This window comes from Sturnira hondurensis, unplaced genomic scaffold, assembly GCF_014824575.4.
Source record: "Sturnira hondurensis isolate 20B ecotype Veracruz unplaced genomic scaffold, ASM1482457v3 Scaffold0008196, whole genome shotgun sequence".
Lineage (NCBI taxonomy): Eukaryota > Metazoa > Chordata > Mammalia > Chiroptera > Phyllostomidae > Sturnira > Sturnira hondurensis.
In genome coordinates this window covers 15,284,120-15,311,683 of record NW_028080827.1, presented here as the reverse complement: position 1 = coordinate 15,311,683, position 27,564 = coordinate 15,284,120, and the positions used below count along the sequence as shown (strand labels likewise).

Sequence of the window (27,564 nt, the reverse complement as noted above, 5' to 3'; positions counted from 1 at the left end):
CTGTCATTCGCCGCGCTTACCACCTCCCACCGCTGCACCCGGCTGTTCCGGCGCCTCCCTCTCCAGCCGCCTGAGCCCCACCATGGTGTTGGAGTCGGTGGTCGCAGATCTGCTGAACCGCTTCCTGGGGGACTATGTGGAGAACCTGAACAAGTCCCAGCTGAAGCTGGGTATCTGGGGCGGTAAGCGAGAGGGCGCGGCCGGTGGGTTACCGGAGCGGCCTAACGGGCCCTGCTGCGGGCTCCCCGCCGTAGCTCCAGTCCGGGCTCCTGTCCCGGCCCTGCTCCCCTGGCCGCCCGAGACCCCGCCTCCGTGGAGGCCGGTCAGCGGGGCCCTCTCGCTGGGCGGCAGATGCGAGGCGCCGGGAGGCCTGTGCCGGCTTCTACCTCTCCTGGGTCTCGAGTGACGGGGTTGGGCTGGGGAGATCGGCAGAGTCACGCTCGCGCTCCCCGGGTTTCTGAAGCCCACGCCCCTGCCCTGTCCCGCCCTTCCTACCTTGGCGGGGGTCTCCCCTTGCAGCCCTAGCGTGAGTCCTTTGGCTCCATAGCATAAAAAACCTTTCTTGTACCCATACCGCGTGGAGTGAGGATGGTTGCGTGCTCTCACACGCGCAAATAAAGTGGCATCAAGGAAAAAGAAAATTGTGTTTTGCAGTTATCTTCGCTGAAATTTTATAGCGATTTGGAACTGGCTTCGTCCTCTGGGATTGCAGGGTTTGGGAAGGGATGGGCAGGGAATACCATTGCGAAAGGCGTGTGGGTAGGGCTTCTGTTTTTTAATACTGCCAGCTTCAGTGGGAGTGATTTCTTCTCATCGGGTTTACTTTACCCTCAAAAAAGAAGAGGACTTTCAGTTTTATTTTGGAGCGATAGGAAGGAATTTAAGCCACGACTGGAAGCCTCATTAATGTGCATGCCTAAGAATTTAGCCAATGTGTCTGTCCTTAGGGGTTACGTGGATAAAAGTAGACAGTAAATAGTATGTTTGCACTCTCAATTATTTGCACTACTTATGCGTCGAGCTTTGGGGACATAGGTATGGATACTTTCTAGCTCTACCAAAGACTTTTGGGAATTTTTGTCAGGTTTGGAAGGGAATCAAAAGAATTGCTCAGAAGGATGGAACGGCTCTTAATTCAGTCAACAAATAGACTGTGGCTATTGAGCACCTGAAATGTGGTTAGTGTGAATTGAAACGTGCTCTAAATATAAAATACACACCAGGTTTTGAAAATACTAAGGAGGAAGAATGTAATATCAATTTCTGTGTTGATTATGTGTTGAAATGGTTTAATTATATTGGATTAAATACAGTGTAGGAAGGGGGACTCAAAAAACTCCTGGAATTATCTTCTGGGGGGTGGGCCCCTTGTACTTGACCATCTGAGTGTTCTAGGGTCCGCTTTGTATCAGTGAATCAGGTGGCGTTGTGAGAGGCTGGGTTCAGCTTCAGTGTTGTTGTTGTTGTTTTTTGGAACACCTTTTCAACATGTTTGCCCATTTCTCAGTGGATGATTTTCTGGTCCTCTGGCCCTCACCATGCCGAGTCTTCAGCAGTTTTTGACCCCAAACAGCATGACCCCATGCCCCACCCTGGCTATTTACCTGATCTCTCCCCAGGTGGCTTTTTTGTTTGTTTGTTTCCCTGATGAAAAAGTCCTGAAAGTGAAACATTTTGGTAATGTGGAAAAGGTGAAACAAAAAACGGAGGTAAAAGGCACCAAAGTCAACAATTTCAAAAACTGTTGTGAGCAGTGGGAAAAAAGTCTCCATAGGTCTATTGCATCATATGGAGAGTATGCTGAAGGTGACTGAAGTTCAAACGTGTAAGAATAAATACACTATTTTTAATAAATAAATTCTGTTTTTTGGGCCCTTTCTTGTATTAAAATTTCTGTGTTTCCTTTTACCTTAAAAAACATACCCGACCCTTGAACAGGTTTGAACTAAGTGAGTCCACTTACACTCAGTTTTTTAAAACCTGTCTTGTTTAAGGGTCAACTGTAATTACTTATGGGGACGGTATATATTTATATTGGGCAATGTTGTTAAGAGAACCATGGAGTGCTACCCCAAAGTGTGGAGCAGCCTGCTTTCCATACTGATCATTTGATTGGTTCAGAGCGCTTTGCCCAACAGTACATACTTTGTTCACATGCCCCATGTGAAGAAGGAGACACTTAAGGAATTCAATGTCCACTGCCTTCTGCAGGAACCAAGTATTTCTTCAACATACTGTGAAATAATACAAATTATTCCTTCTAGTTTGCAAACATTATTTGAAATCTGAAAAGGCACTGGGCATTTAGGAAACCTGGATTATAGGTTGTGTTGGACAAGCCATTTACCTTACTGGGCTTTAGTTTCTTCATCTTAATTTAAACTTTAATAGAAAAAAAGTGTATCAGGTAATATGATATTCATATAGAATCACTGTTCAGAATCACTTAGTTATAACATGGTGCCCTATTTGCCTCAGACAATATTTTTTAAAGTTTACTGATGATTTTGAAGATTCTCTTCCTACCAAATCTTACTTTCTTTATTTTTCTTCAAAATTAGGGCTTGGAGTAGGTAACATCTGAGGGTCCTTCCACTGTCAGTGCTCTGTAATTCCCCTGTAAATGTTCCTACTGTGAAAATCTGAAGTACACTGCTTGAAGATTTTGCACCTTTTCACAACTGAAATTAAAATGCCATAATTTTATTTCATATACTCCACCTTTTTTTTGGTGAGATGTATGAAAACCTTTTTTTCGTCTCATTTTCTTCCTTTTAGAATAAGGTATTCTGCCAATGGCCATCAACTTCATAATAGGCCTGAGCGAATAAACTTTTTTTTTCAGGAATCAGATCCAGTGGAAGTCCAATCAGGGATTCCCTCAAGTCTATGCGTCCACTGCTGTAATGTGCTGTCTTTTATTTTTGTGGTTGTTACAAAGAAAGCTCAAAGTCATATACTTTAACATTATTGCTCAGAATATTTTATTTATGACACAATTGCCCCATTAAAGTAGAAAGGTAAAATATGTGAGTTGGCTATTTCTAGTCTTTGAAAATACCCTTGAAGAAATTCAGACTTTTTATGGTAAACAAGTGGGAATAGTAAGTCAATTTAATAAAATAGCTGATCTTTATACGTCCTTGGTATAGACAAATTTTATAAAGAATTAGAATTTTTATGTAATCTTACTTGAGAACTATTTGCTTTAGCAAATAAGGTTTATATGCCATAAGGTTGGCTTTTCCAGTTTTTTTCTTGTTAACTTTTAACATCTTGAGAAAGGGAGGAATTCAACCTGTTGAATTTCACATAGGTGATCTTACTATTCCAAATGGTAAACTAAGTTGATACTTCTTCACTGGGGCATTTGACTAGGCTAAGGCAGTGATTTTCAACCAGGGATGACTTTGCCCCCTCAGGTAAATTAGGCAATGTCTGAGACATTTTTGATTGTCACAATAAGGGGTGGAAGTGTGCTGCTGGTATCTAGTGGGTAGACCCCAGGACAAAGAATCATCCAGCCCAAAATGTTTGCTGAGAAACCCTAGTCTAAGGAAAATACTGAGATTGTTTTGCATTTATAGGAGACCATCAAGGTGCTGACTAAAGTGTAGAAGGAAGTAAATAAGGGCTTAAAGGAAGTGTATCTCATGAGATTTATAACTAAGAAACAGATGGCTTAAGAAGTAACTGAGAGATAGAGTGTTAAAAGGCATAATCTTTGCTTGGATGAAATCAGGAAGTAGTTTTAAGAATCAAAATGAAAAAGGTTGTCCTGTATATATATTTATATCTATGCATATATACTTATACAGGTACATATATATACACATGTGTATTTCACAGTGAAATCCACAATAAATGAAAAGTTGCAGAGTGAGAAGGATGGGGAAATTACCGGAATGTGTAGGGTCAGGAAGTATTAGGTGGATATTGTCTTTAAATTGGAGAAGCATACTTTAACTGTCAGTTTCCTTATCTGTGAAATGGAGGAAACACTGCAATAAAAAATGTGAAAACATTTTGTAATTATAATCATTAAATTGTTCATACTGATAGAAATAGCGATGCTAAACAAACCTAGCTGAGTGATTTAAAACAGCCAGTTTTGTTTTACCTTATTTTCATGAGTATGTTTCTTCTAGACTTTAGACTAGGTTTTTCATAGTCTGTAGTGTGATAATTTTGTGTGAAGTCAACACCATGTAGATAAACACTTCTTATTTCCCAAACATATTTCTTAAAATAAACAAAACCAACCTATCTGCATTTAAATTTATATTTAACATACTTTTATTACCTGCCAATTACTTTGTAAGCCAGGTTTTCAAAGTCTTAGAAAAGTGCCTTGTAGGTATATTGCTGCCTATGCAGATAGGAAGGTTTATCTAGATACATTGCACTGCCCTGGGCTGTTTGAGGTGTGTCCAAGATATAATAGTTTGAAGGGTAACAAATACTTGAAAAGTTGTGTTGCATCTTATACAATTTGGTTTAAGTAGTATTGCTTGTTATGTAGAACCTTTTTCAATTTGATTTTTAAAATGATTGTGTAAAGTCAGGAAAAATCCTCCATTCAGAATTCTGTTTCTCTTATTTCCATTTGACCAGTAGAATGTTCCTTAGAGGCCTTGATGTGTTGGATGTCAGGTGTGGCTGTAGTGACCAAGGGTAGGTGGTGCCAGGTGGAGTGCCCTCAAAATCTGTAGCTCTGCAAACCAGGCTGAGCCTGTGCTGATTGATTACCATGCTTGCTGTGCTTCACGTCACCTGCTGGTTATTGTTGGAGCAGAGCAGCACAAGGAAGGAGGAAGCCTGGGATCTAATTCCATCTTCGATGCTGCCTAAGTGTGTGGCTTTTGGCCAGTTTCTGAACAGTGATCACTGGCTTCTTTATATAAGTGAGAGGGTTATTCAGGGTAATCTTTTCTGGCTTTAAACTTTTGTGATTTGAACAAGTTCAGAGCAGCGTGTGCTTCTTCGATAGATAAGTCACACTGCTACTTGCTCTGCTTTTATAGCAAGAACTGGTAGTCAAATAATGTATCTTTCTGCTATGTTCTTCCCTCAGTACTGGTGAAGAAAGGCCACAGTCACGAAATATGATAAGATAAATGAAGGTAAATTGCAGTCTTTTGGTGATGTTTGCCAATCCAAATCTATATATTACACTATCTTAATAGGTGGCTGTAGGGAGCAAGAAACAGCAGGCCTCTTTGCTTCTTTTTACCTCGACACACAAAACATGGCCCATCTAGGTATCTCTAAACTTGTAAAGGAATTTTTTTAGTCCTGTCCTCCCAGCCAGCACTCGATGTGGTGAAGTCCACATTTCTTATTAGCTTGTCTATAGCATGTAAAATAAACAACAAAAAGTTCAGTATTGTAATATATATGTTTAGGCTCAGTTATCACCAATTAAAGCAATGCTTAAAATTTAAATTGAAAACACCTTTCCACAGATTTAAATAGCATCAAAATTTTTAAATTTACCTCTTTTTTAGAAGTAAAACTAGAGTTGGTACTTTGATAACCTTTCTGCTTTGCCACACTGCTATGAGATCCCTGAAGTATACTTCAAAGGGGAAAGTTCAGTGGTCACATGGCAGATTTCCTGCTTTCTTTGACCAGACTTCTTGTTTCAAGAGGGAAATGGAAACAGTAAGAGTTAACTGTTTTTTCCCCTTCTCCCACTTTCCCCTTCAAAGAGAGTCACTCTGAACTCCTATTAATAGTGTCTAGATTGGTTAATTTGGGTTGAATAAGTTACATTCAACAGAAATGAATTGCTATAATATTTCCTTAAGTATTTACTAAAACATTAGTTATTAAAATAATTTGATTTATTCTTTAAAAAACTGATCAGCCCTTTAGCTCACTTCTGTGGAAAATGAATGTCTAAATATTTTGATACTTTTAAATAAATTGATGTTTAGGTTATAGATACATAAAGGAAATCTTAAAAAACAAATACAAAGCATTACATTTTTTTCATTGTTTTACAGTATACAGAGTGTGTTTTATATTCTAGGAAATGGAATTTTTATTTGTTTATTTTTTTGTTTTTAATCACAGTTTTGGATTCATGTCTATGTTTTATTTTAGGAATATTGACTGGGAAGTCAGGAGACACAGGTCTTTGTTCTTAGTGCTGCCACAAATTAATTGTGTAACTTTAGGCTTTAATTTCTTCATGTACCAGTGAGAGGAGATTAGGTTTTAAAGATCTTTATGGTCCTAAGAGGTCCTAAATCATAACTTGTGAATTTTTGTCTTTTATTTTTGGAAAAATGCGATTTTTAGAAAGCACTAACACTGCCGTTTTGCAGTGTTAGCTCCTGCTTGTATGTTTCCCACGGTGGTACTGTGCTGATGTAAACCTCGACTGTCCAACTTTCTGGTCATTTTCTTGTCAGTTGCACTGACTTTAGTTACCCTTTTGGATTTTGAGTTTCTTCTCACTCTTAAAATACAAAACCCAGAAGTGAATCCATCAAGTACACAGGGCTCTTAATGCTGAGTCTAATTCTTATATGGCATTTTTTTTTCCTTCAAGGGAGATAGAATTATCTTCTGAATTAAAACCCTTTATCCTTTTTGCTGTTTTTTTTGGCAGGGGGGCGGATAGTGTGATGTTCTGAACACAGTATTGGCATCAGATTTGAGGCCTGGCTCTACCACTTACTGTAGGGGTGTCCAACTCATTTTCACTAGGGGCCACATCAGTCTCGAGGTTGCCTTCAAAGGGCCAAGTGTAATTTCAACTTCTTAACATTTAAGGAGCAGTTACATTTATACAGTCCTGAAATTATTTCAGCCCTTTATAGGCAACTGAGAGGCTGATGTGGCCCCTGGTGAAAATGAGTTGGACACCCCTGACTTACTAGGTTGACATAGTATTCTTAGACCAGTCATTCGACCCCTCTAAGCCTCAGTTTCTTTGCTTAATCCACATGTCTTGCCTCCTTCTCCAGGAGGCTGTGGGGATCAAGTAATGTAAAAGATCTGAGAAGCGTTTTCTAAAATACAAAGGTTTATAGTTTTATAGTTGTTTCTACCCCAGTATAATCTGCATCCTAAATCAATTAAGTCAGTATTTATTGAGCACCTTCCTACTGTGAGGAGAATCAGAAAGGGGTTTGTAAATCAGGTTGGGGGTTTATATAGTTACGTGTCAAGTGCCATAAGAAAGGTGTAGCTAGACCTCTGTGAAAGTTCAGACAGATTGTTTCTGACTGAAGGTATTGGCCATCAGCACTGTATTTCTCACATTTACTGTGTAGGCTCTTAGGTGTTTGAAAAGCCATTCTTGGACCTAGGCAGGCTTGTTCCATAGTATGCCAGGATCATTCTATTTTTATTTATAAATATACTAACATGTTTTTTTCTATAATTTAGCAAACATTTCTTTTTCTATTATATTTTTTGAGATGCCTCCAATTTGACTTACCTTGGTGTTATTTCCTAATTTAATGGATTTTCTTCTATATCTGTCTTCTGGTTCATTAGTAAAATTATTAGATAAATTTTGATCTAGTATTTATCCTTTTAAGATACTTAAAAATGTCCTTCAAGAGTAGCTTTGAAACTTATGTTAGACTCTCCAGCCATGTATGTTCATCCAAAAATGTTTCTAGTTTATTACTGAGAATCATACAGGGTCAAAATCGGAAACCTTCTCTTCTGAAGCACAGACTACATTTACTGCTTACTCTCACCCTGTAGGCCTGTCAGTCCATCATAGAAGATAATTACTTTGTGGAATTTCCTTACTTGTTTGTTGCCCTGGTCTCTTCCAAACTTTATGGAATTAGAGACACTGGATTGAGGGTTTGGCTTTAGTGCCTCCTTTGTTGGCAGAGTTAAGTTTATCCATCTCCAATTATTAGTCATTCCCTGACCCCACTTTTAAGATTAGACTCAAATATTTGCCCTTCTTCCAGGTTTTCAGGGATTTCCTATGGCCTCTATGTATTCTTAGCCCAGGTCACCTGGCGATAGCAGTGAAGTGATTTGAAATTTGAAGTGTATGAAATTATGATGTTAATCTTGATGTAGAAATGCAACACTAAATCTTAATCTTTTCCTCAGTATTCAGTTAAATATAAAATGGTTGATATTTAGGAAGAGTATTTAATTTTAGGTTTCTAAATTGTCTTATTTTAACAGAATTTTTGATATTCTTACATGTGTAAGAATTACAAGTGAAAATTCTTACATGTGTATCTGCAGAAAAGCACGTACTTTAGTGGAAGAATAATTGTTAGCACGGTGCCCTACCAGATAAGGCTCTCTCCCTTCTGCTGGTTGAGTGAATGAATGCACTTTCACCCTGCTGTTAATTTGAAATATGCCGCTGTTCCTCCCCTTTTCTTTGTATCGGGACTAGTGGCTCCTCCTTCAGTGCAAATAAGTTTTTGAATCTATCATTCTTATTTTATTGTTCTATTTACTTTGTCAGATAATAGTTCCATTTTTCAGAGAGGAAGTATACATTTGTTTGCTAGATGCTAAGTAGCAGAAATAGATATTTTTTATGTGTCTGTAGATAAGGTAGATATCAGATATAGAAGCAATTTGTATCAAACATATCGAGGTCATACTGACATAGAATTTACCTTTGTTTTGTTTCCCCATTTATTATAATTTATATAATAATTTTAATATAAAATAGTATCTGATTATTATAAAAACTGAACATACTGAAAAACATTAGTAAGAAAATCCTTAAATCCTCCCCCTAGTGATATTATTTTTTTCTTTATCCTTCTAAATATACTGTTTAACTGTGTTAGCCATATTGGAAGTTTTCAGTATTTCACTTCTTATATAAATACCATCATCTATTCATTAAAGGACCAAAGTGCCCCAGCAGTACAGACAGCCCACTTTTTATAAGGACATTTATGTTTGTGTACAAATTATGTTAGTGCCTTAACAATGTTTGAAAAATACTTCATATGTAACGCAGAGAGCACTTCTGGTGACACTTGACCCACTAGTTGAGTGTCACTGGGTCGAACAGTCAAAATTCATGAGCAAGTTTGCGAGTCTCCGTAGGGGCCTTGGATCTTGTTAAACCGCTTTGGATGCTTTAGACACCGATAGCATCTGTGCAGGTCTCTTCTGACTTGAATAGAGTTCCCAATTATAATTTTTTGTAATTATTTGAAAGGATGAAGTCTAGGAATATTTTTCTATTGTATGTATTTTTTGTTCACATGATACTTAAGAATTTTTATCTTCAGTTCATAAACACATGTCAGTTTTTCATGAGTAATTTAATATCCCTACATTTGGTTAGTGATGACATCCTAGTCAATTCTATTTCCAGAATAACATTTCACTCTGACTCTACTTCAAATCTGAAGTTATACTGCCTATTTCCAGCTTTAATTTCTCTTCAGTATATTGTAGAAGCTACCTGACTGCCTGTATTCTTTTTTTTCCTTTTCTTTCCGCTAGTAGAAAATACTACTTACTATATTTTCTTCCCATTTCTTACCTCCTTGTCTTCTTTAATTGCAGTTTTCAACAATTTATTTTAGAAAAATATAAATATATGTCTATACAGAAAATGAACTGTGTCATATTGAGATAACCACTATGATTATAGTGTCTAGTCTTACAGTTGTTTGTCTTCTGTTTATGTGTACATATATAATTTTTAAATTGGGCATTTTTTAACCTTTTTTAAAAACTTGATATTTTGTGAACATTTTTTCATGTCTATTTCTTTTTTCTATTACAGATTTATTATAATTTATCTTTGCTTCTCAGACATTTAGTTCCTTAGTTCCTCCCTCCCTACCTCCCATCATCTGTCCTTCCGGCCATTCTTTCTGCTATTATTACCAACATTGCAATATCCTTGTAGCTACATTGTCTGGACAGTTTCATGGTTATTTTGAGGATTCTAGAGCAATGGTTCTGAAACAACTCTGATTTTGTCATCTCTGTTATACATATTTCATTTCTTCGTTGTCAGCAGTCTGAGCTTTTCATCCTAAAAACTGTTAGTCCGTCCTCTGCTAGGCTTTCTGACTTTACTTCTCTCTTCTTTTCTCACACCCTCCAGCTACACCAAACCTTTACTTGTGTTTTCTAAAATGTGCCTTACTCATGGGTGTCTGCTTGTCCTCTTTTCTCTTCCACCTGGTAGATAGTTCTTCAGCTTTCTAGCCTAAACTTTTTGTGAAACTCTTGATCTCCCTAGGCAGAGTGAGGTGATTCCTTCTTTGTGTCCTGTAAACTCATAGTTTACAATAGAATATTTCCAAATTTAAAAAAATTTAAGTCTCCTTCGCCAGGCTGTGAGCTCTTCGATAGAAGGGATGTTGTTCTTAGTCACCTGTCTCTCACCAGGACCTGACTCAGAGGGGTGCTTAGCAAATCCTCCTTTGGGTGAGTCTGAGGCCTGGGGGAAAGAAATCTCTAACAGTGCCGTAACCAAATGAAGTATGCTTTTAATTCACTCCAGAATACCGAGGAAAAATTTATTTCATTGAAAAATATTTATGGAGAATATAGGAAGCATAGTATTTTTTTAAAGAAATGTTTCATAAATGATTAAGAATATATGTAAAACTTAATAATTTGATTATATTTAATGTTGAAATTATAGAGATGTAATGAGAGATGTGAGTGAAAAAAACTTTGCTTACATTTCTATGTAAGAATATTTAAGAAATTTGTGTATTGACAAATATAGGTACAGTGTTTAAAATTTGAGTCATGTAACAATATTATTACAGCTTTAGTTTTATAACTTAACACCTGAATATATTTAAGAAAAGTTGGATTAATTAAAGAATGTTAGAACCAGTAATCATTGGGAGGGTGTTTAGACTTTTTATTTTTTTTTAAGATTTTATTTATTTTTAGACAGGGAAAGGGAGGGAGAGAGTTAGAGAAACATCAGTGTGTGGTTGCCTCCTGCATGGCCTCCACTGGGCACCTGGCCTGCAACCCAGGCATGTGCCCTGACTGGGAATCGAACTAGCGACCCCTTGGTTCGCAGCCCATGCTCAATCCACTGAGCTACATCAGCCAGGGCTAGAGGTTTTTTTTTTTTTTCAAGATTTTATTTATTTATTTATTTCTAGAGAGGGGGTGGGAGGGAGAAAGAGAGGGAGAATAACATCAATGTGTGGTTGCATTTCACACCCCCCACCCCCTAGTGGGGACCTGGCCTGAAACCCAGGCATGTGCCCTGACTGGGAATCAAACCGGCGACCCTTTAGTTCCCAGGCAGGTGCTCAATCCACTGAGCCACTCCAGTCAAGGCGGTTATTTAGAGTTTTAAAAGATTAAAACCAGATTCTTGTAGAAAATATTCATTGACAACATAAAGAAAAATTTGTGAGTTATAGGACCATTGATCTGTTCTAATAGTCATCTCTTCATGTCCTTGTTTTGAAATTTTGGCTTAATTCTTCAACATGCTGGATTCTTTTTTTGTTGTTCTAAAGTTCTTCAGTCTGAAAGTCTCCAGATTTTGTCTATTTAAACTGTCTATTTAAATGTTAGGCAGTTTAAATATTTTGAAATTTCTTTTGCATTGGGCTGATCTAAAATATGTTATAACTAATCATTTGTGCCTGTGTATAGCAAATCTTTTGTGCTAATTGCTTTTTAAGTTCTTGAAGTTTGCTTTGCTCACCATTATCTTCTTAGTACTTAGCACAGTGTTTGGTGCTGACAGGCTTTACTTACTGGTACATTAACTTTCTGTTTTCTTCTTTTTTTAAAGGTAATGTGGCTTTAGATAACCTGAAGATAAAAGAAAATGCTCTGGTAAGTTTAAACTGTGTTTATTACTCATTGAATTTGATAAGGTCTTAGAAACTGTTCGTTAGTCAGTGTCTGGTACCAGGTACCAGATATAGTGGTTGAGTCACTCAAAGAAGGATTACCTGTTTAACTACTTGCTGCAGGAAAATCTGATATTAAAGATTTGTAAATTTTTTTCTTGATCAAAATTTATGTCTTGGAAATGGAATGTTTTTCCTTGACCTAAATTGACTGTGTAGTTTTGTAGTAGGCGTTTGTCTTACTGAAAAAGTTTTCTTCGGAATTATCTTTACCTGTTCTTCAGGTAAGTAAGGGCTTGATTTTAACAAATTATCTAATGAATAATAGTATTTTGGAAATATAATGAAGTCCAGCCTTATAATACTATGGTAATATTAAGAGGTTAAATAGATTTTTGGACTTTAGCTCCAGAGTTGTTTGTGTCATTTGCTATTGAGCTAAAACAAAAGAACACCCCATTCTCCCAACCGCTGACCCCCTGTTAAGCTTTAGCCAATATATTAGACTTAATTTGAGCTTGTGAAATCACTTAATTCATTTGTTCTTTAATTTATTCTTTAATAGGTCACATTTCTGATTAACCTACAGTATGTTTTAAAGTCCTGTGTTTGACTGCTGATTGGATTTCTGCATGATGAACCGTGTTATTAGGGAGGACATTATACATAAAATGCTTCCATGGCTTGTCCCGGGGAAGCCAATTTGGGATATTGAAGGGCTCACAGGGAGTAACATTTAATTTTGTTAGAAAGTCTGACGTAGTGGAAAGGGCAGGGACCCTGTTGTCTGGAAGATTTGGGTGTGAGTGGTAGCTCTGCCTTTCACCAGCTGTGTGTCTTTAGGCAAGTTTCTTAAGTTATTTGGGCATTAGTTTAATCATCTTTTAAGTGGAATTAATAATACAAAACAATATAATATCTCTGCCTTTGTGGCTTGAAAAAGATGATAAGTAGAGTTTGGCAAGTAGTGGACATTCAAAATATTTCAGTTTTTCTTTCCCTCTCTATGTAGGGTACTGTAGCTTTTAAAAATTTATTCCAAAATTTAGAGCTTAATTCTATTGCCAGAGATGGGAATAAAGCTTATTTTTCTCTATTTATTTTATTTTATTTTTTCTCTGTGTATATTAGAAGGAAATAAATGTAAATCGAGTTGTGGTGACAGGATGTATATTTAAGACACACAGAATCGTTATGAACTCTGTGTTAATGTTATCTCAAGTCCTGTGTCTCATTCACCAGATTTTGACAGTACTAGTGTGTCCTGAGTACCCCTGACAGAAAGGCGGCTCTGATGGGTTCCATTTTTGATGATTCTAAAGGCTCAAGTGATCACTGTGAATACCAGTTACTGTTTAGTACTCTGTGCATAAAAAGGCTATACTTTGTAGTGGTTTGGAATCTAGAAAGGGAAAGTTTATTATTATTGATTAGTAATTAGCACTAATCTACAGTGGAGGCTAATTCGGTTACTAATATGTCGGGAACCTGCCTTTTCTTTAAAGATTGTTTTGTTTATTCATTTACTAAATATTTATTTGAGGAAGGATTTTTTAGTTACTGTTTTAAACTTATTTACATGAAGGACATTCATTTACTAAATATTTATTTGAGGAAGGATTTTTTAGTTACTGTTTTAAACTTATTTACATGAAGGACCTCTTCCTTTTTCTGTTCTGGTATTTCAGATAAATGGTGTTCACCTATTATTTTAAAAGTTTATGGGATTTTCATCTGGCTTGGTTTATTAAAACAACCAGTTCACTCTTACTTTTGTTTTTTTTATGTGTACATTTTTAAAGTATATTTTATTGATTATGCTATTATAGTTGTCCTATTTTTTCTCCCCTTATTCCCCCTTTGTGAGCTCTTTTTTTATTTTTATTTTTTTTTAAATTTTTTATTTATTTATCTTTAGAGGGGAAGGGAAGGAGAGAAGGAGAGAAGTATCAATGTATGGTTGCCTCTGGTGTGTCCCCTACCGGGAACTGGCCTGCAACCCAGGCATGTGCCCTGACTGGGTGAACTCTTTTTTTATTGTTCCTATTTATAATGTTGCTTTTCTCATGAATTTTTTCTTTGAAGTCAAAGTTTAAGTTAATAAAAACTCTTCGTTTTGGCCATAAAACATCCTTTATGAGTTATTTAAATACAGAAAAGTTGTTTCATGTTTTTCTTTAGGGATGATTGTGTATTTAGGTGATGATACAGAGGTGATTTTGGGGGAGGGCTAAGAATTCAAGATGTCCTTTAAATTTTTTTTCCCTTCTGCAGAGTGAATTGGATGTTCCTTTTAAAGTCAAGGCTGGACAGATTGGTAAGTACTTCAGTGTCAATTTGAGTTACTTTTAGTCCTTTTTATTTTTCCTGTGTTATTTAATCTAAAATACCTTTTAAATCTTGAATAACAAAATATAAGAGTTTTTTGACTTACTTTGATTAGAACTTTTGTAGTTCTGAACCTAGTGTGTGTGGTGTATAATACACATAAACTTCCAAGTTTTTGGCAGTAGGGTGGGAAAGTGCCCTCCAAAACGGAAGGATGTTTGAACTGCAGTGATACTTTTCGGGTTTCGAGTCCATCATACAAATAATTGCAAAATTGTATGCACATTTTGTGCTTTTTCTTTGTATGTGAAAGTAGCGTATTCTGGTAAATAAAATTTAAGTGTAGCTTATTTTCTTCATGTTTTATTCAACCATTTCACTTGATATATTATGCAGCAATGTGGTATGGAGGATATGTTTTGGTAAGTAGAAAGTCTTTCTTTGCAGCTAAGCTCTTACACAAAGATCATCCATAACTGAGCGTACGTTTCTTGAAGAAATTTTTCAATAGTAAATTTAATCTGTGAAGTCCACTTGTTCATACTACCTGATTTTTACTTTTTAAAAAATAGAAACTTTAACTCTAGATGACATACTCTTACGTGAGAATTTTCACTTCTGCCACCATCCTCCCGTCCACGTTGATCACCCAGCTACTTCACTGTGTCGCTTTCCTTCTTTGTATATCACTGTTTTCAAGGAAGGCTTGGCTTTCACTACTCTGGCATCTCTTAACAATTACTCGAATACTTCAGTTCAAGTCCATTTTATATCACTTATGTCTGTTCATTTTAATATAAAGTAACGCTTTCAAGTTTTTGTCTCTTTTTAAAAAAATTGTATTTATTGACTAAAGAAAGAGGGAGTCAGGGAAATATAACTAGGTGAAGAATAGTGTAACTAGGTGAATTTCAGTGGAATTCAGGATAATGAAGGATGGGAGGATAGTGGCTTGGGGTGAATGGAGAGAAGAGTAGAGAACAGACCGTCCCTTTTTGGTTTGCTAGTTAGAAGGGCATTTTCTACTTTTTCAGTCCCATGCTGACCTAGAAGGTAATCAAATCAGTCTTCTAGTAGTTTACAAGATGATTATACATATATATATATGTAGTATCTGTTATAAATATAGTTGGTACTCACTATGAATGAAGCCACCAGACTTAGGCCCTGACCAGTACGGCTCAGTTGGTTAGCTGTTGTCCTACAAAGTGAAAGGTCCCTGGTTCAGTTCCCCGTCAGTGCACATCTGGACTGTGGGTTTGGTTCCTGATGAGGGTGCATAGGAGAGGCAACCAATTAATGTTTCTCTCTCACATTGATGTTTCTCCTCCTCTCTTTCTCCCTTCCTCTCTGTCTAAAAATAAAAAAAATAAAATCTTAAAAAAAAGAAACTCAGTAGGTTTAAAAGCTGAAGAAAAATAAAAAATAGGGAAGTAATTTGAGATTTTAACCCTGGGAATAGATTCCCAGGTAAAACTGGCTTGCCTTCATAGCCATTCAGGTGAAACAAAATATTCTTAATTACATTGCATTATTTCTCCTTAAGCTTGTTACACTGTTGAACAATTCTTTGAACTTTGAGCATCTTTATTTAAAACTGCTAGTGATTCTGGTGGTGTAAGTAGCTTAGTCATTCACATACTAGCCTGATCTGGTTGAATCAGATATATTTACTTCTCTGAAGAGTCTTGATCAACACCAAGAGAATTAGGGCTTTTTAGGGTGGTTGCTTTAAAAATTGTGATAAGAGAAGGTATTTGGTTTCAGAATATGGAAAATTTTGGGTATTAGAAAAGGTTTGGATAGCACTGCTTTGGTATTGCTGAGGACAGATCAGGACATTGGCTGCTTGCAGACCTGGAAAGAGGGTATACTAGAGATTGGGAAATGAGGAGAGAAGGGGATGGGGGACCCCATGAAAGATGGTGGAAGGTTTAACAGAAGCACTTTTATGCACAGCCCAGGGTCATGGACAACAATATGGGGATTGGCTTGGGGAGGGGAGAAGCTGGGCCTGGATGCAGGTAGGGAAAAGGGAAAAAGCAGCAGCAACTGTAACAGCACAAAAAGTAAAAGTGAAAATAAAAGAAAGGGATGTGGAAAGATACCAAAGACAGATTTTGCCCATTTAAAAACTTAGCTGAGAGAATGCTCTTTCTGTTTTCTGTCTCCTGCTCCGCATAGCCTTTTCCCATAAAACCACAAACTTGGCTTAGTGACAGAGCCATAGTTCATCTATTATAAATAAAAATTTTTTGCAGACTAGTCTCTGAAGGACCTGATAATAATACCTTTCATTGTTTCTAAGAGAGAAAATGTGTTCTTTCTAGTGATTTGTAAGTGGATATTTGGAATATAATTTGTCTGTACCGTCTGTAACTCATAATGCTAATCATAAAACGCCATACTTGGCCTTTAGAGGAGGACTCTTCAGTGGTAGCAGTAGGCATACTGTCAAAGTCCTTTCCTCCGCTTTTCTCTGGTGCTCTGTGTTGCTGCTTCAGTTCCTGGGATCTAGTGCAGATACTGTTTTACATTGGAGCTGCAGAGAGGTACTTGTTGGTGTGTATAGATGAGCATGCTCAGCATTCAGACCACCAGCTAGCTGTTGGACGAGGAAAATACCAATTCAGGTGCCCACATCCTCACCGATGACTTGGGTGGTCTTAGGCAAGTAATTTAACTTCTCTGGGACCTAGTTCCCAGTTTTTTTAAGAACAGGAGTAATAGCTGCCTCATTCTTAAAACTTGGGAATATAAATAAAATAGTAGTTATCAAAAACTTTGAAAAGCATAATGCACAATGTGAATAGTCACTTCTAATAGTAATATAACATGGAAAAGATGTTTGTAAACTTTAGTGTTGAATTTTTTCATTTTTTTCTAAGTGATAAACTTATGCATGACCAGTTTTCTTATATTTTTTCTTTTAATGGAAAAATGAGAAATGCGTATCTTTTTTGTACAGCCAGATAAGAATTTAAGGTTGAAATTATATTTCTTCAGATAAATTAACTTTGAAGATTCCTTGGAAGAACCTGTATGGAGAAGCAGTTGTTGCGACTCTAGAGGGATTGTACCTGCTTGTCGTTCCTGGAGCAAGTATGTTACTTTAGGTTGTGACTGTTGAGTGCCAGCACGGCGGAACTGAATGTCATGTGGGTTAACTATTTAATGTGTGTAGCAAAATAGAAGGTAATTTAAATAAACAATTCATATACATACATATGCACATGTCTATAACACGTAATTTTACATGTATATCATCACATTTATATATACATAGTTTTATGTTGTTGGAAAGAATAATTTCAACCATTTTAAAAATTTATTCTGTTCTAATTATTTATGAATAATTATTTTTAACTAAGGCTTCCTAATAAGTTAAGATGCATTAGGCAGACTTACAATGAGGGAATGAAATGAAGTAAGATTTAAAAAATGTTTTAATGTGCTAATCTACAGGTTTCAATATTGAAAAATCTTCTCCATTATGTTTCTTCTGATTTTGAGTGATATTCTCTCAGAAATGTATGTAAAATAGGTAATTTTTAATTATAAATTATAGTATTTTAATTTTAATGAATGTCTAAAGCTGTGATGTTTATTTACGTAATACCTTTCATTACTAATATTTTTGCAGTTATAAGAACAATATAATGTTAAGGAAAGTTTGGGTATTTTAGGGAAAAATTATATTTTGGCAATCATAAAACACACAATTTTTCTTTTTCCATTTTGCTTTATAGTCTTTACCATATACATGCTTGATTTGATTTGGCATTTATCACATTGTATGTTCAACATGGATCTGGCTTTTTTACTTTACGTGTTTTGATGTGTTTCAGTTTTTATGGTAACAGTTTTGAAAGGCTGTATATTCCATTGTGGGCTGCCTACTGTTTTTGCTATTACATGGGTATTATAGCTGCCTCCTTTTGACAGATACCTTTTTTATTCTCTGGAGTTATTTCCTTAGGATACGTGATCAGAAATGAGATTTCCAGAAGAAAGGATATGTATATTTATGATTGTTGATACATATTCTTAAATTACTTTCTAAAAGTATTTTTATCAATCTGTATTGATACCAGCTGGTATTGGATATTTCATATTTTTGTAGTTATTCAAAATTTTACCACTCATATATAATAACTGGACATTTTCTGATGTATTTTCTGCTCTTCCTCTGTTTTTCCCTTTTACTTTTCTACTCACTCTTTTCTTTACTTATCCTTTTAAATATTTTTTCTCCCTTTTAATTCCTTTCTTCCCTTCTTTCCTTTTTGATATGAGCTTTGTAAAGAAATAAAAATCATGTATTGTTTAAACTTTTTGTAAAACTAATCTAAAGAATGCAACTTTTTGTGACTTAACAAAACGTGACACATTATACACACCCAATTATGAGGCTGACTGAACTTTCCTATTTATTAATTGCATTTCTTTGTGAATTAACCATATACTTTTAGGTATTAAATATGATGCTGAAAAGGAAGAAAAGTCTTTGCAAGATACTAAACAGAAAGAGCTGTCCCGAATTGAAGAAGCCCTTCAAAAAGCAGCAGAAAAAGGTGCAGTAAGTTTCTGCTTTAGATAAACTTAGATATACCTATGTTTTAGATATATTTAGTACACTGTGAATAGGAAGCTTTCATAAACCTTCATAAACTAGTTCCAAAGAAAGAATCTTGTTTTAAAATTATATCTCAAAACATTGATAATAAATGTTTTAATGACTCATATTAAGGAATTCTTCCTTTTCTCTGTGATTATTTTCTCTTGTTGCTAAGGCATTTCTCCTCAGTCTCTCAAAATGTATGACAAATGTTGAGTAGAAACGACAGAAATATTTAGATGTAGTAAGATTTCTTTTGTAGCTTAAGATGCTGATATCTAATTGAATCAAAAAGAAATCCGTCCTTAAAATTGCTTGCTCATTAAAATTTTTTGTTAGTGATTCTAATTCCCTTTGCCTCAAGGATTTTGTCTTATATAGAATTATTTATTCTTTTATGCAAAATTACTAAAATACTTATAATATAGAAGTGCTCTTAATGGAAGAAATTTTAAAAAGTCTAAAAATACTTTTCCTTTGTTTTTTCATACTTAAGCATATTTTGTATTTTTAAAAAGATTTATTTATTTATTTTTAGAGGGGAAAGGAGGGAGAAAGACAGGGAGAGCTAAACATCGATGTGAGAGAGAAACATAGATCAGTTGTCTTGCCCATACCTCCAACAGGGGATCTGGTCCACAACTCAGCCATGTGCCTGACTGGGAATTGAACCAGCAACTCTTTGGTTTGTGCTACAGCGCCCAACCCACTGAGCCACACAGCCAGGAGAGCATATTTTGTGTTTCTGCTAAGATTAAGAGTGTATTTTCATGAAAAGCTTTCTTCTGTTTCTTTTTGGTGCCAGATAAAGCAAGGTGGGAATAGTTTTGTGTTATGACAATTCAATGTAATTATTCCTTTTAATTCATTTTTAGTTAATTACTATATGTGGAAATAGTATTATGAAAATGAGGAGAAAGACTTGAAGAACACTAGAATATCATATTTTCTTGATACAGTTTAGATTAAATGTACTTTCTTGACACACACATATATTCGTCAATAGTTACTTTGACATATACTTAGATATACTGATATAACAATTTAATATATATATATGTATGACAAAGTTATATTTTTCTCCTTTGAGAAACCCCAAAAGCCTTCTGTTTTGAGGGAGGGGGATGGAAATAAGAGATGGCTTAAAAATATTTTAGTGTTTCTGGTGACCTGTAAGAAACAGCATGGTTTAATAGTCTCTTATTTTAGTAGTTGACAGCTTACTTGACAAAGTGATATCTGTTACACATTTTGTGTTGAGTATCTCTAAGATTTTTATTTTTGGGTCTTCAGTGCTTAGAAAACTTACATGTTTGGGTGTGGCAGAGAGTTAAGGATGATTTGATATTACTATAGGGAATGAACATCTGTAGTATTAAATTTATGTCAATAGGACTATGAGGCTTATATAATAATCATTACACTGTAGCTTCTTGGATGATAAAATTTAGTTGTTTTTTTTTTAAATTTTATTTATTTATTAATCTTTAGAGGGGAAGGGAAGGAGAGAAGGAGAGAAATATCAATGTATGGTTGCCTCTCGTGAGTCCCCCTGCTGGGAACTGGCCTGCAACCCAGGCATGTGCCCTGACTGGGAATCGAACCGTGATTGTGTGGTTCGCAGGCCCATGCTCAATCCACTGAGCTATGCCAGCCAGGGCTAAAATTTAGGTTTTGATGGGAGAGAAGTAAGATTCAGAAAGTGAAATTCAGTTTTAACATTATTATTATAGATTTGTCAGAAGAGTGTTCTGAGTAGATAAAAGAGATGAATTTAGAATTGGGGAAGTATGTTGGTAAGAGATTGTTTTTCCTTTATTGTTAAGAAATACATTTAATTATCTTGACTGCAGATAAGTATTTTTTTTCTAGTTTGTATGAATATGGGTCATATCTCCTTTACAGAGTATTATTCATGTGAATGATAAAAAACATCCTTGGCCTTTGAGGTGCTTTGCATTTCACTACTATTAATTAATAGTTATTACTTAATTATCGTATTTTATTTATTTTTCAGACTTATTATTTTCCCAAATACTTTGATTTTAAAAGCATAAAAGCACCATCACACGTGTATAGAGAGAGAGTCACGTAAGAAGAGGAAGTGATTGAATTCTAAGTAGCAGATGATAAAGTGAAAACAAAGGGCTCGTGCTGATCTGCTCTAAAAATATCTTTTTACTTCATTTGTTTCATTTGGTAAAACAGACTGCTGCCCACCATCATGTGGGGAAAAAAGAAAATTGAAATATAACTATGAGTGCATTTTTAGAGAATTTGTGTAATTGTAAAAATAAACTTGGTATTTTTCTCCTTTTATTTCATTGTAGTGAGTTTATTTTCCATGAAAGGCTATTATAAAGGAAAATATCAAATTCTTTGTGAGGCCACAGGATTCTCAGATACTCTAGGTTCTGTATTTAAACCATTAAATCAATCAAGCTAATATATACATACACTTTATAATCAGACGGTTTTGCCAAAAAGACGTCTGATGGAAAAGTCAGTCCCTTGCCCCACCCCTCTCTACCCTTCAGACACATTCCTCAGATGGGCTCACCGTTTGAGAAACGCTGACATTCTGCTTTATCTAGTTTGCTAATGTAAGACATTGCCTAGGGTTTCCTGTGGTAGTCAGGGACTTTACCTTTTTCACCATGTCCTTTCACCCCAAATGTCCCTCCCTGTTTCTTTATAGTATACTTATAGCATAATTTTTGGCCAATTACTAGTAAAAACTTACAGTATTATGATAGTATAATTATTGTTCACTGCACAGGTTAAGTGATGGACTGTGATATTTCCTTTCTTATGCAATCTTTTTTTTAAATTTGTGAATGTTTCTCTTTCTGTTTGCTTATTCTTACATGTAAATTTGAGTTTAATTCTTTTCACTTGCTATTTGAAATCTGTTAGATGACTGTCATCTTTCCCAGTTGCCCAAACCCATTTATTGCTTTCCTTCCCTGTTCCCCTTATTCTCATGGAGCTCTTCAGTTGAATTCATTGTTTTTTCAGTCCTGCTACACAGTTGTTATCCTGGGACTGGTCGTCTTTGCTCTTCTGTGTTTTCTCGGTCTCTTGCCTTTCGTTCCTTTGTTTTGATAGAAAGTATCTAATAGCTTTTAAGAAAGGGTACACTGGATGTAATTTTTTAAAATCCGCCCAAAATTTTATTTTGTATTTGTATTTTACTTTCACATCTGTTTGATTTGGCTGGAGATACAACCCTGTTTTTTTAAAAAAGTATAATTTGAAGGCCGTACCTTTCAGGTACTTTTAGGTACTATGAGCCTTAATAAGTACCGTTGAGAGGTCTGATGCAAATCTGCTCAATGCATTGTTGGAAACAAAAATTAGAAAATCGCGCCCCCCCCCAAAATTAGAAAATCCTGGGATCCTACTGTCCACAACTTTACATTTTAGCTGGAAAACAAGACATGTACAATAATGAACAGGAGAAAGTGTTGAGTCCCATCAAGGAAATACAGATAGAGTGTTAAGAGAGTTCAGAATGGACATAGGTTTAGTCAAAGAGATCAGGACAGACACCGAAGGTATATGTTTCCGCAGGGTCTGGAGCATGAATGTGCAGGAGGCAGGAGAGGGCAGCCTACGCCGGAAGGGTCAGTGGTGGTGGAGAAGTGTAGAGCATGTGTGGGGGCAGCTAAGAGTTTGGGAATTGGATAGCGTGTAGTTAGAGGTAAGTTAGACAACTGTGTTTAGACCAGTTTTGAACTGAGTGCCATGAGGATGATGACGACAGTGGTAGCAGCTACCATTTGTTGGGAATTTTCCGTTTGCCAGTCACTCTTCAGAATGCTTTATAGAAGTTGACTCATTTAACAAATAACTCCGATATAAAGGCTGCTATTATTCCCATTTAATATTTGAGAAAAGCTGGAGGTTAAATAACTTGTCCTGTGTCACAAAGCTAGAATTAATAGACATTCATCTAGCCCATGGGAGAGTCAGTAACTTTTCTTTTTGCTTTCTTTAACAATCCCGGGAGTGGTGTGATCAGAGCTGTTTTGAGAAGGTTAGACTTGCTGTGTCGAGGCTGGATTTGGGGGTGTGGGGAATGGAAGATGATTCTATCTAGCCATCATTAACCAGGATGGACAGAAAGGATTCAGACAGTGTATCTGAAGGGAACAGATGAGACAAAAGTAAGGTGAGTTCGTTTCAGCTAACTCTAAAATTAGTATAAATGTGAAAGTTATATTTCATTCTGAAAATGGACCAAGTGGTAGTCAAAAGGGGAACCAAAAGAGCAGATTTGCTCTGTTTGAAAATTCGTCAAATAATTTAATGAGACATTAGCCATAATTGGTACTTGTCTGCTTTGCTTAATTTGAAATTATTGTTATAATTTTCATTAAGAATTTTTGTTTTAATATTATGAAAATAGCTTTTATGTTGAAATAATAAAAATAGTGTCATTGGATGTTACCTTAGAAATAAATTATTTTGGTGCCCCAGAATTTTACTTGTTCTGTTACATTTCTAAGTCTTTGAATTAAGTTTAGACATATTTCACATGTGAAATTAAAGGTGTCATTTAAATGCCTTGCATTTTGGTTATTGCTGCCATGCGGATGCAGGCACACATTCAGGGGAGTTCATATATGGCTTGGAAAACTTGGTTTACAAGGACGTCAAGCCTGGTGGGTATGCATGCTTAATTATATTTAACTATATAAAAATTATGTTCTTATCCGTGCTTGTGCTTTTAATGGAGTCTATCTGATGATGTGCCACTGTTTTAGAAAATATGGAAATGTAATTCATGTTTTTCCCCTTTACCATCATTTCTTTTTCCTACCTTCTGCGGTCATTGATTCTTTCACTATACATTTAGCACTTTGATCATGGTGAAGGTTCATGGGGTAAAACAAACACCATCCACTGCTCTTGTGAAGAAGCTTACAATTTTATCTGTAGACGCCTTTCCTTTTAAGAAAATTCTATGACTTTTTCACTGAAGTATTGATGAAGTTGACATACTATACTCTATTCATTTTAGGTATACAACATAATGATTTGACATTTGTATACACTGCAAAATTATCACCGTAGTAAGTCCAGCCACTACCCCTTGCCATATGAAGTTACAAAATTTTTATTTTTCTTGCAAAAAGAACTTTAAACATTTACTTACTTAGCAACTTTTCAGTTTGCTGTGTGGCATCACTGACTGTAGTCACCATGCTGTACATTACGTTCCCGTGACTTATTTTTATCTGGAAGTTTGTCCCTCTTGATCTTCACCCATTTCATTCCCCAGCCTCCCTTCCGCGTGGCAGCCACCACAGTTCTCTGTATCTTTGAGTTTGTTATTTTTATTCTTTTTAAGATTTCACATGTAAGTAAAATCATATTGTATGTATCTTTCTCTGAATTTTTTCACTTAGCAAAATCTCCTCAAAGTTCATCCATGTTGTTGCAAATTGCAGGATTTCATTCTTTTTTTTTTTTTTTTGGCTCATTAGTATCCTATTGTTTATTTATATACCACATCTTTTCTATCAACTCACCCACTGATGGACATTTAGGTTGTTCCCATGCTTGGCTATTGTAAATAACACTGCAGTAAAATAGGGGTGTACATATCTCTTCAAATTAGTGTTTTTGGTTTTTTTTCACATAAATATCCAGAAGTGGAATTGCTGGGTCTTATGATAGTTCTATTTTTTTTTTCAAGGAACCTTCATACTTTTTCCATAGTGGCTGCACCAGTTTGCATTCTGACCAACTGTGCCTGAGGGTTCCCTTTTTCCACATGCTTTTGCCAACACTTGTTATTTCTGGTTCTTTTAATAGTAGTCATTCTGACATGTGTGAGATGATACCTCATTGTGGTTTGCTTTGCATTTTCCTGTAGATTAGTGATGTTGAACATGTTTACTTACGCATATTGGCCATCTGTAAGTCTTGTTTGGAAAAGTGTTTCTTCAGATCCTCTGCCCATTTTTTGTTATTGAGCTGTATGATGAGTTCTTTATATATTTTCAGTATTAACCCCTTATGAGATACCTGATTTGCAGAAACTTTCTCCCATACAGTAGGTTGTGTTTTTGTTTTGCTGATGATTTCCTTTGCTCTGTAGAAGCTTTTACATTTGCTGTAGTCCCATAGATTTATTTTACTTTGGCTTTTGTTGCCATTGCCTTTGGAGTCAGATCCCCCCAAAAAATTCCCAAGAGCAATGTCAAGGAACTTACCCACCTATATTTTCTTCTATGAGTTTTATAGCTTCTATCTTATTATATTTAAGTCATTAATCAATTTTGAGATAATTTTTGTTTATGATGTAAGATAGTGGTCTAGATTAATTTTTTTGCAAGTGTTCAGTTTTCCCTGCTACATTTTTGAAGAGACTGTATCCTTTCCCCATAGTCTGTTCTTGCCTTATTTGTCATAAATTAATTGTTCCTGTATGTGTGCATTTATTTCTGAGCTATTCTGTTCCATTGATCCGTGTGTCTGCTTTTATACCAATACCATTTTTCTTCTTATTATACCTTTGTTAATATAGTTTTAAATCAGGGAGTATGATTCCTTCAGGTTTTTCTTTCTCTCTCGATTGCTTTTACTATTTGGGTTTTTTTTGTTCCATAAAAATTTTAGTATTGTTTATTCAATTTCTGTGAAAAATGTCTTTGGAATTTTTATAGGGGTTGCATGGAATCTGTAGATTTCTTTGAGTAATATGCACAGTTTTATAATGCTAATTTTTCCAATCCACGAGCATGGAATATCTTTCCATTATTTGTGTCTTCTTCAGTTTCTTTCATTAGTGCCTTACACTTTTCACTGTGCAGGTTTTTCACCTCCTTGGTTAAATTTATTCCTAGGTATTGTATTCTTTTTACTCTGCGGATGACTCTCAAGCAGCTGAGCCACACTGGCCAGGGCATATTGTATTCTTTTTGATGTAGTTGTAAATGAGATTGCTTTTTAATTTCTCTTCCTGGTAGTTCATTCTTACTATATACAAATAAAACAGATTTTTGCATACTGATTTTGTATCCTGCAACTTACTAAGTTTGTTTATTAGGTCTAACAGTCTTCTGGTGGAGCCTTTAAAGGTTTCCTTTTTTATTTTTAATAATGTAAAACATTATGATTTTAAAAAAGATTTTATTTATTTATTTTTAGAGGGGGGAGGGAAGTAGAAAGAGAAAGGAAACATCAATGTGTGGTTGCCTCTCACGCGCCCCCTACTGGGGACCTACTTGCCCTGCAACCCAGGCATGTGCCATAGACCAGGAATCTAACCAGCCGCCCTTTCATTTGCGGCTGGCACTCAGTCCACTGAGCTACACCAGCCAGGGCTAAGGGTTTTCTATATATAAAAACATGTCATGAGCAATTAATGAGTTTGACTTTTTTCTTTTCAATTTGGATGCCTTTATCTCTTTGTCATGCCTAATTGCTCTGGCTAGGACTTCCAATACTGTGTTGAATAAGAGTGGTGAAAGTGGGTATCCTTGTCTTGTCCCTGGTCTTAAGGGAAAAGCTATTAGCTTTTCACCATTTTTAGCTTTTCGCATTGAGTGTGATGTTGTCTGTGGGCCTGTTATATGTGGCCTTTGTTATGTTGAGATGTGTTCTGTCTGTATCCAGTTTATTGAGAGATTTTTTAAAAAATAAGTCGTAAATGGATGTGGAACTTGTCAAATGCTTTTTCTGTATCTGTTGGAATGATCATATGATTTTTATCCTTCATTTTGTTTAGACGATTGATTTTGTGGATGTTGGAAGCATCCTTGCATTGTTTTATAATTCCTTCTCAATAATGGTGTATTATCCTTTTAATGTATTGTTAAATTTGGTTTGTTAATACTTTGCTGAGTATATTTATATCTACCTTTGTCAGGGGTATTGGTCTGTAATTTTTCCCCCCTTTTTGTGGTGTCTGTCTGGTTTTGGTATCAGGGTAATGCTGGCTTTTTGAAATGTGTTTGGGAGCATACCTCCTTTGTAAGTTTTTTTTAGAGTTCAAGTAGAATAGGTATTAAATCTGCTTTGAATATTTGGTAGAATTCACTGTGAAGCCAACTGGTCCTGGACTTTCGTTTGTTGGGAGTTTTTTGATTTCTGATTCAAGTTCTTTAATAATAACTGGCCTATTGAGACTTTCTGTTTCTTTATTATTTAGTTTCAGAAGGTTGTATGTTTCATCATGGAGATACTTATGGCTCATTGTCCAGTTTTGTTGGTTATAATTAACCACCTTTCCGTAGTCTGCCATGAACAATGTTATCTGATCCTACTAGGAGTAACCTGCCTCCAAGATACAAATGAATTTCAGCGGTCTATTTAAAGATACAACAAAATCATTGGATAGCATTATTAAAAAACAAACAAACATATAAAGGTTACTATGGAGGAAAAGCTAATTATTTCAGAGTTTTTTGTTTTCTCAAGAAAGGTATGTTAGCATGGGTGAACAACTAGACTTGGAATGTTAATGATTCTTAAATGAGAATAATTTTATTGATGATATTTTTATGCAGTTGGCTAGAACTTAATGTGTGCTTTATGATCCTTTTGTCATTTTACTTTCTAAATATATATTCCTTCTTATTTGATGTCATGTTTTAAAATTGTAGAGCCATGGTTCTCAAAAAGTTGAGCTATTTCCATGATAACACTAAGGCATTATTTGATTTTTCACTGTGTTGCCTTTGGTGCTGACGGCACAAAGGGAGTGTTGAGTAACATTGCCGCTGCCTTAGCAGGAATCGGGGCAGTGCCCCCACACAGTGCGCATAGCCATTATATTACCGACTGCCA

The 27,564-nt window shown here is 35.7% G+C and overlaps 1 protein-coding gene across 5 annotated transcripts in view; it reads left to right on the top strand.

The window, feature by feature from the left end:
• The window catches only part of VPS13C (vacuolar protein sorting 13 homolog C), a 183,916-nt gene continuing 156,352 nt past the window's right edge, over window positions 1-27,564 (top strand). For 2 of the 5 annotated variants that reach the window (XM_037054029.1, XM_037054032.1), the window contains exons 1-6: window positions 83-182; window positions 11,756-11,799; window positions 14,091-14,133; window positions 17,151-17,246; window positions 18,617-18,718; window positions 23,367-23,429. In XM_037054029.1, coding sequence (XP_036909924.1) covers window positions 83-182; window positions 11,756-11,799; window positions 14,091-14,133; window positions 17,151-17,246; window positions 18,617-18,718; window positions 23,367-23,429 — 448 coding nt within the window. Of the gene's footprint in view, window positions 183-11,755; window positions 11,800-14,090; window positions 14,134-17,150; window positions 17,247-18,616; window positions 18,719-23,366; window positions 23,430-27,564 lie in introns of all 5 variants that reach the window. The other 3 variants (XM_037054031.1, XM_037054033.1, XM_037054030.1) reach the window with 2 other exon arrangements.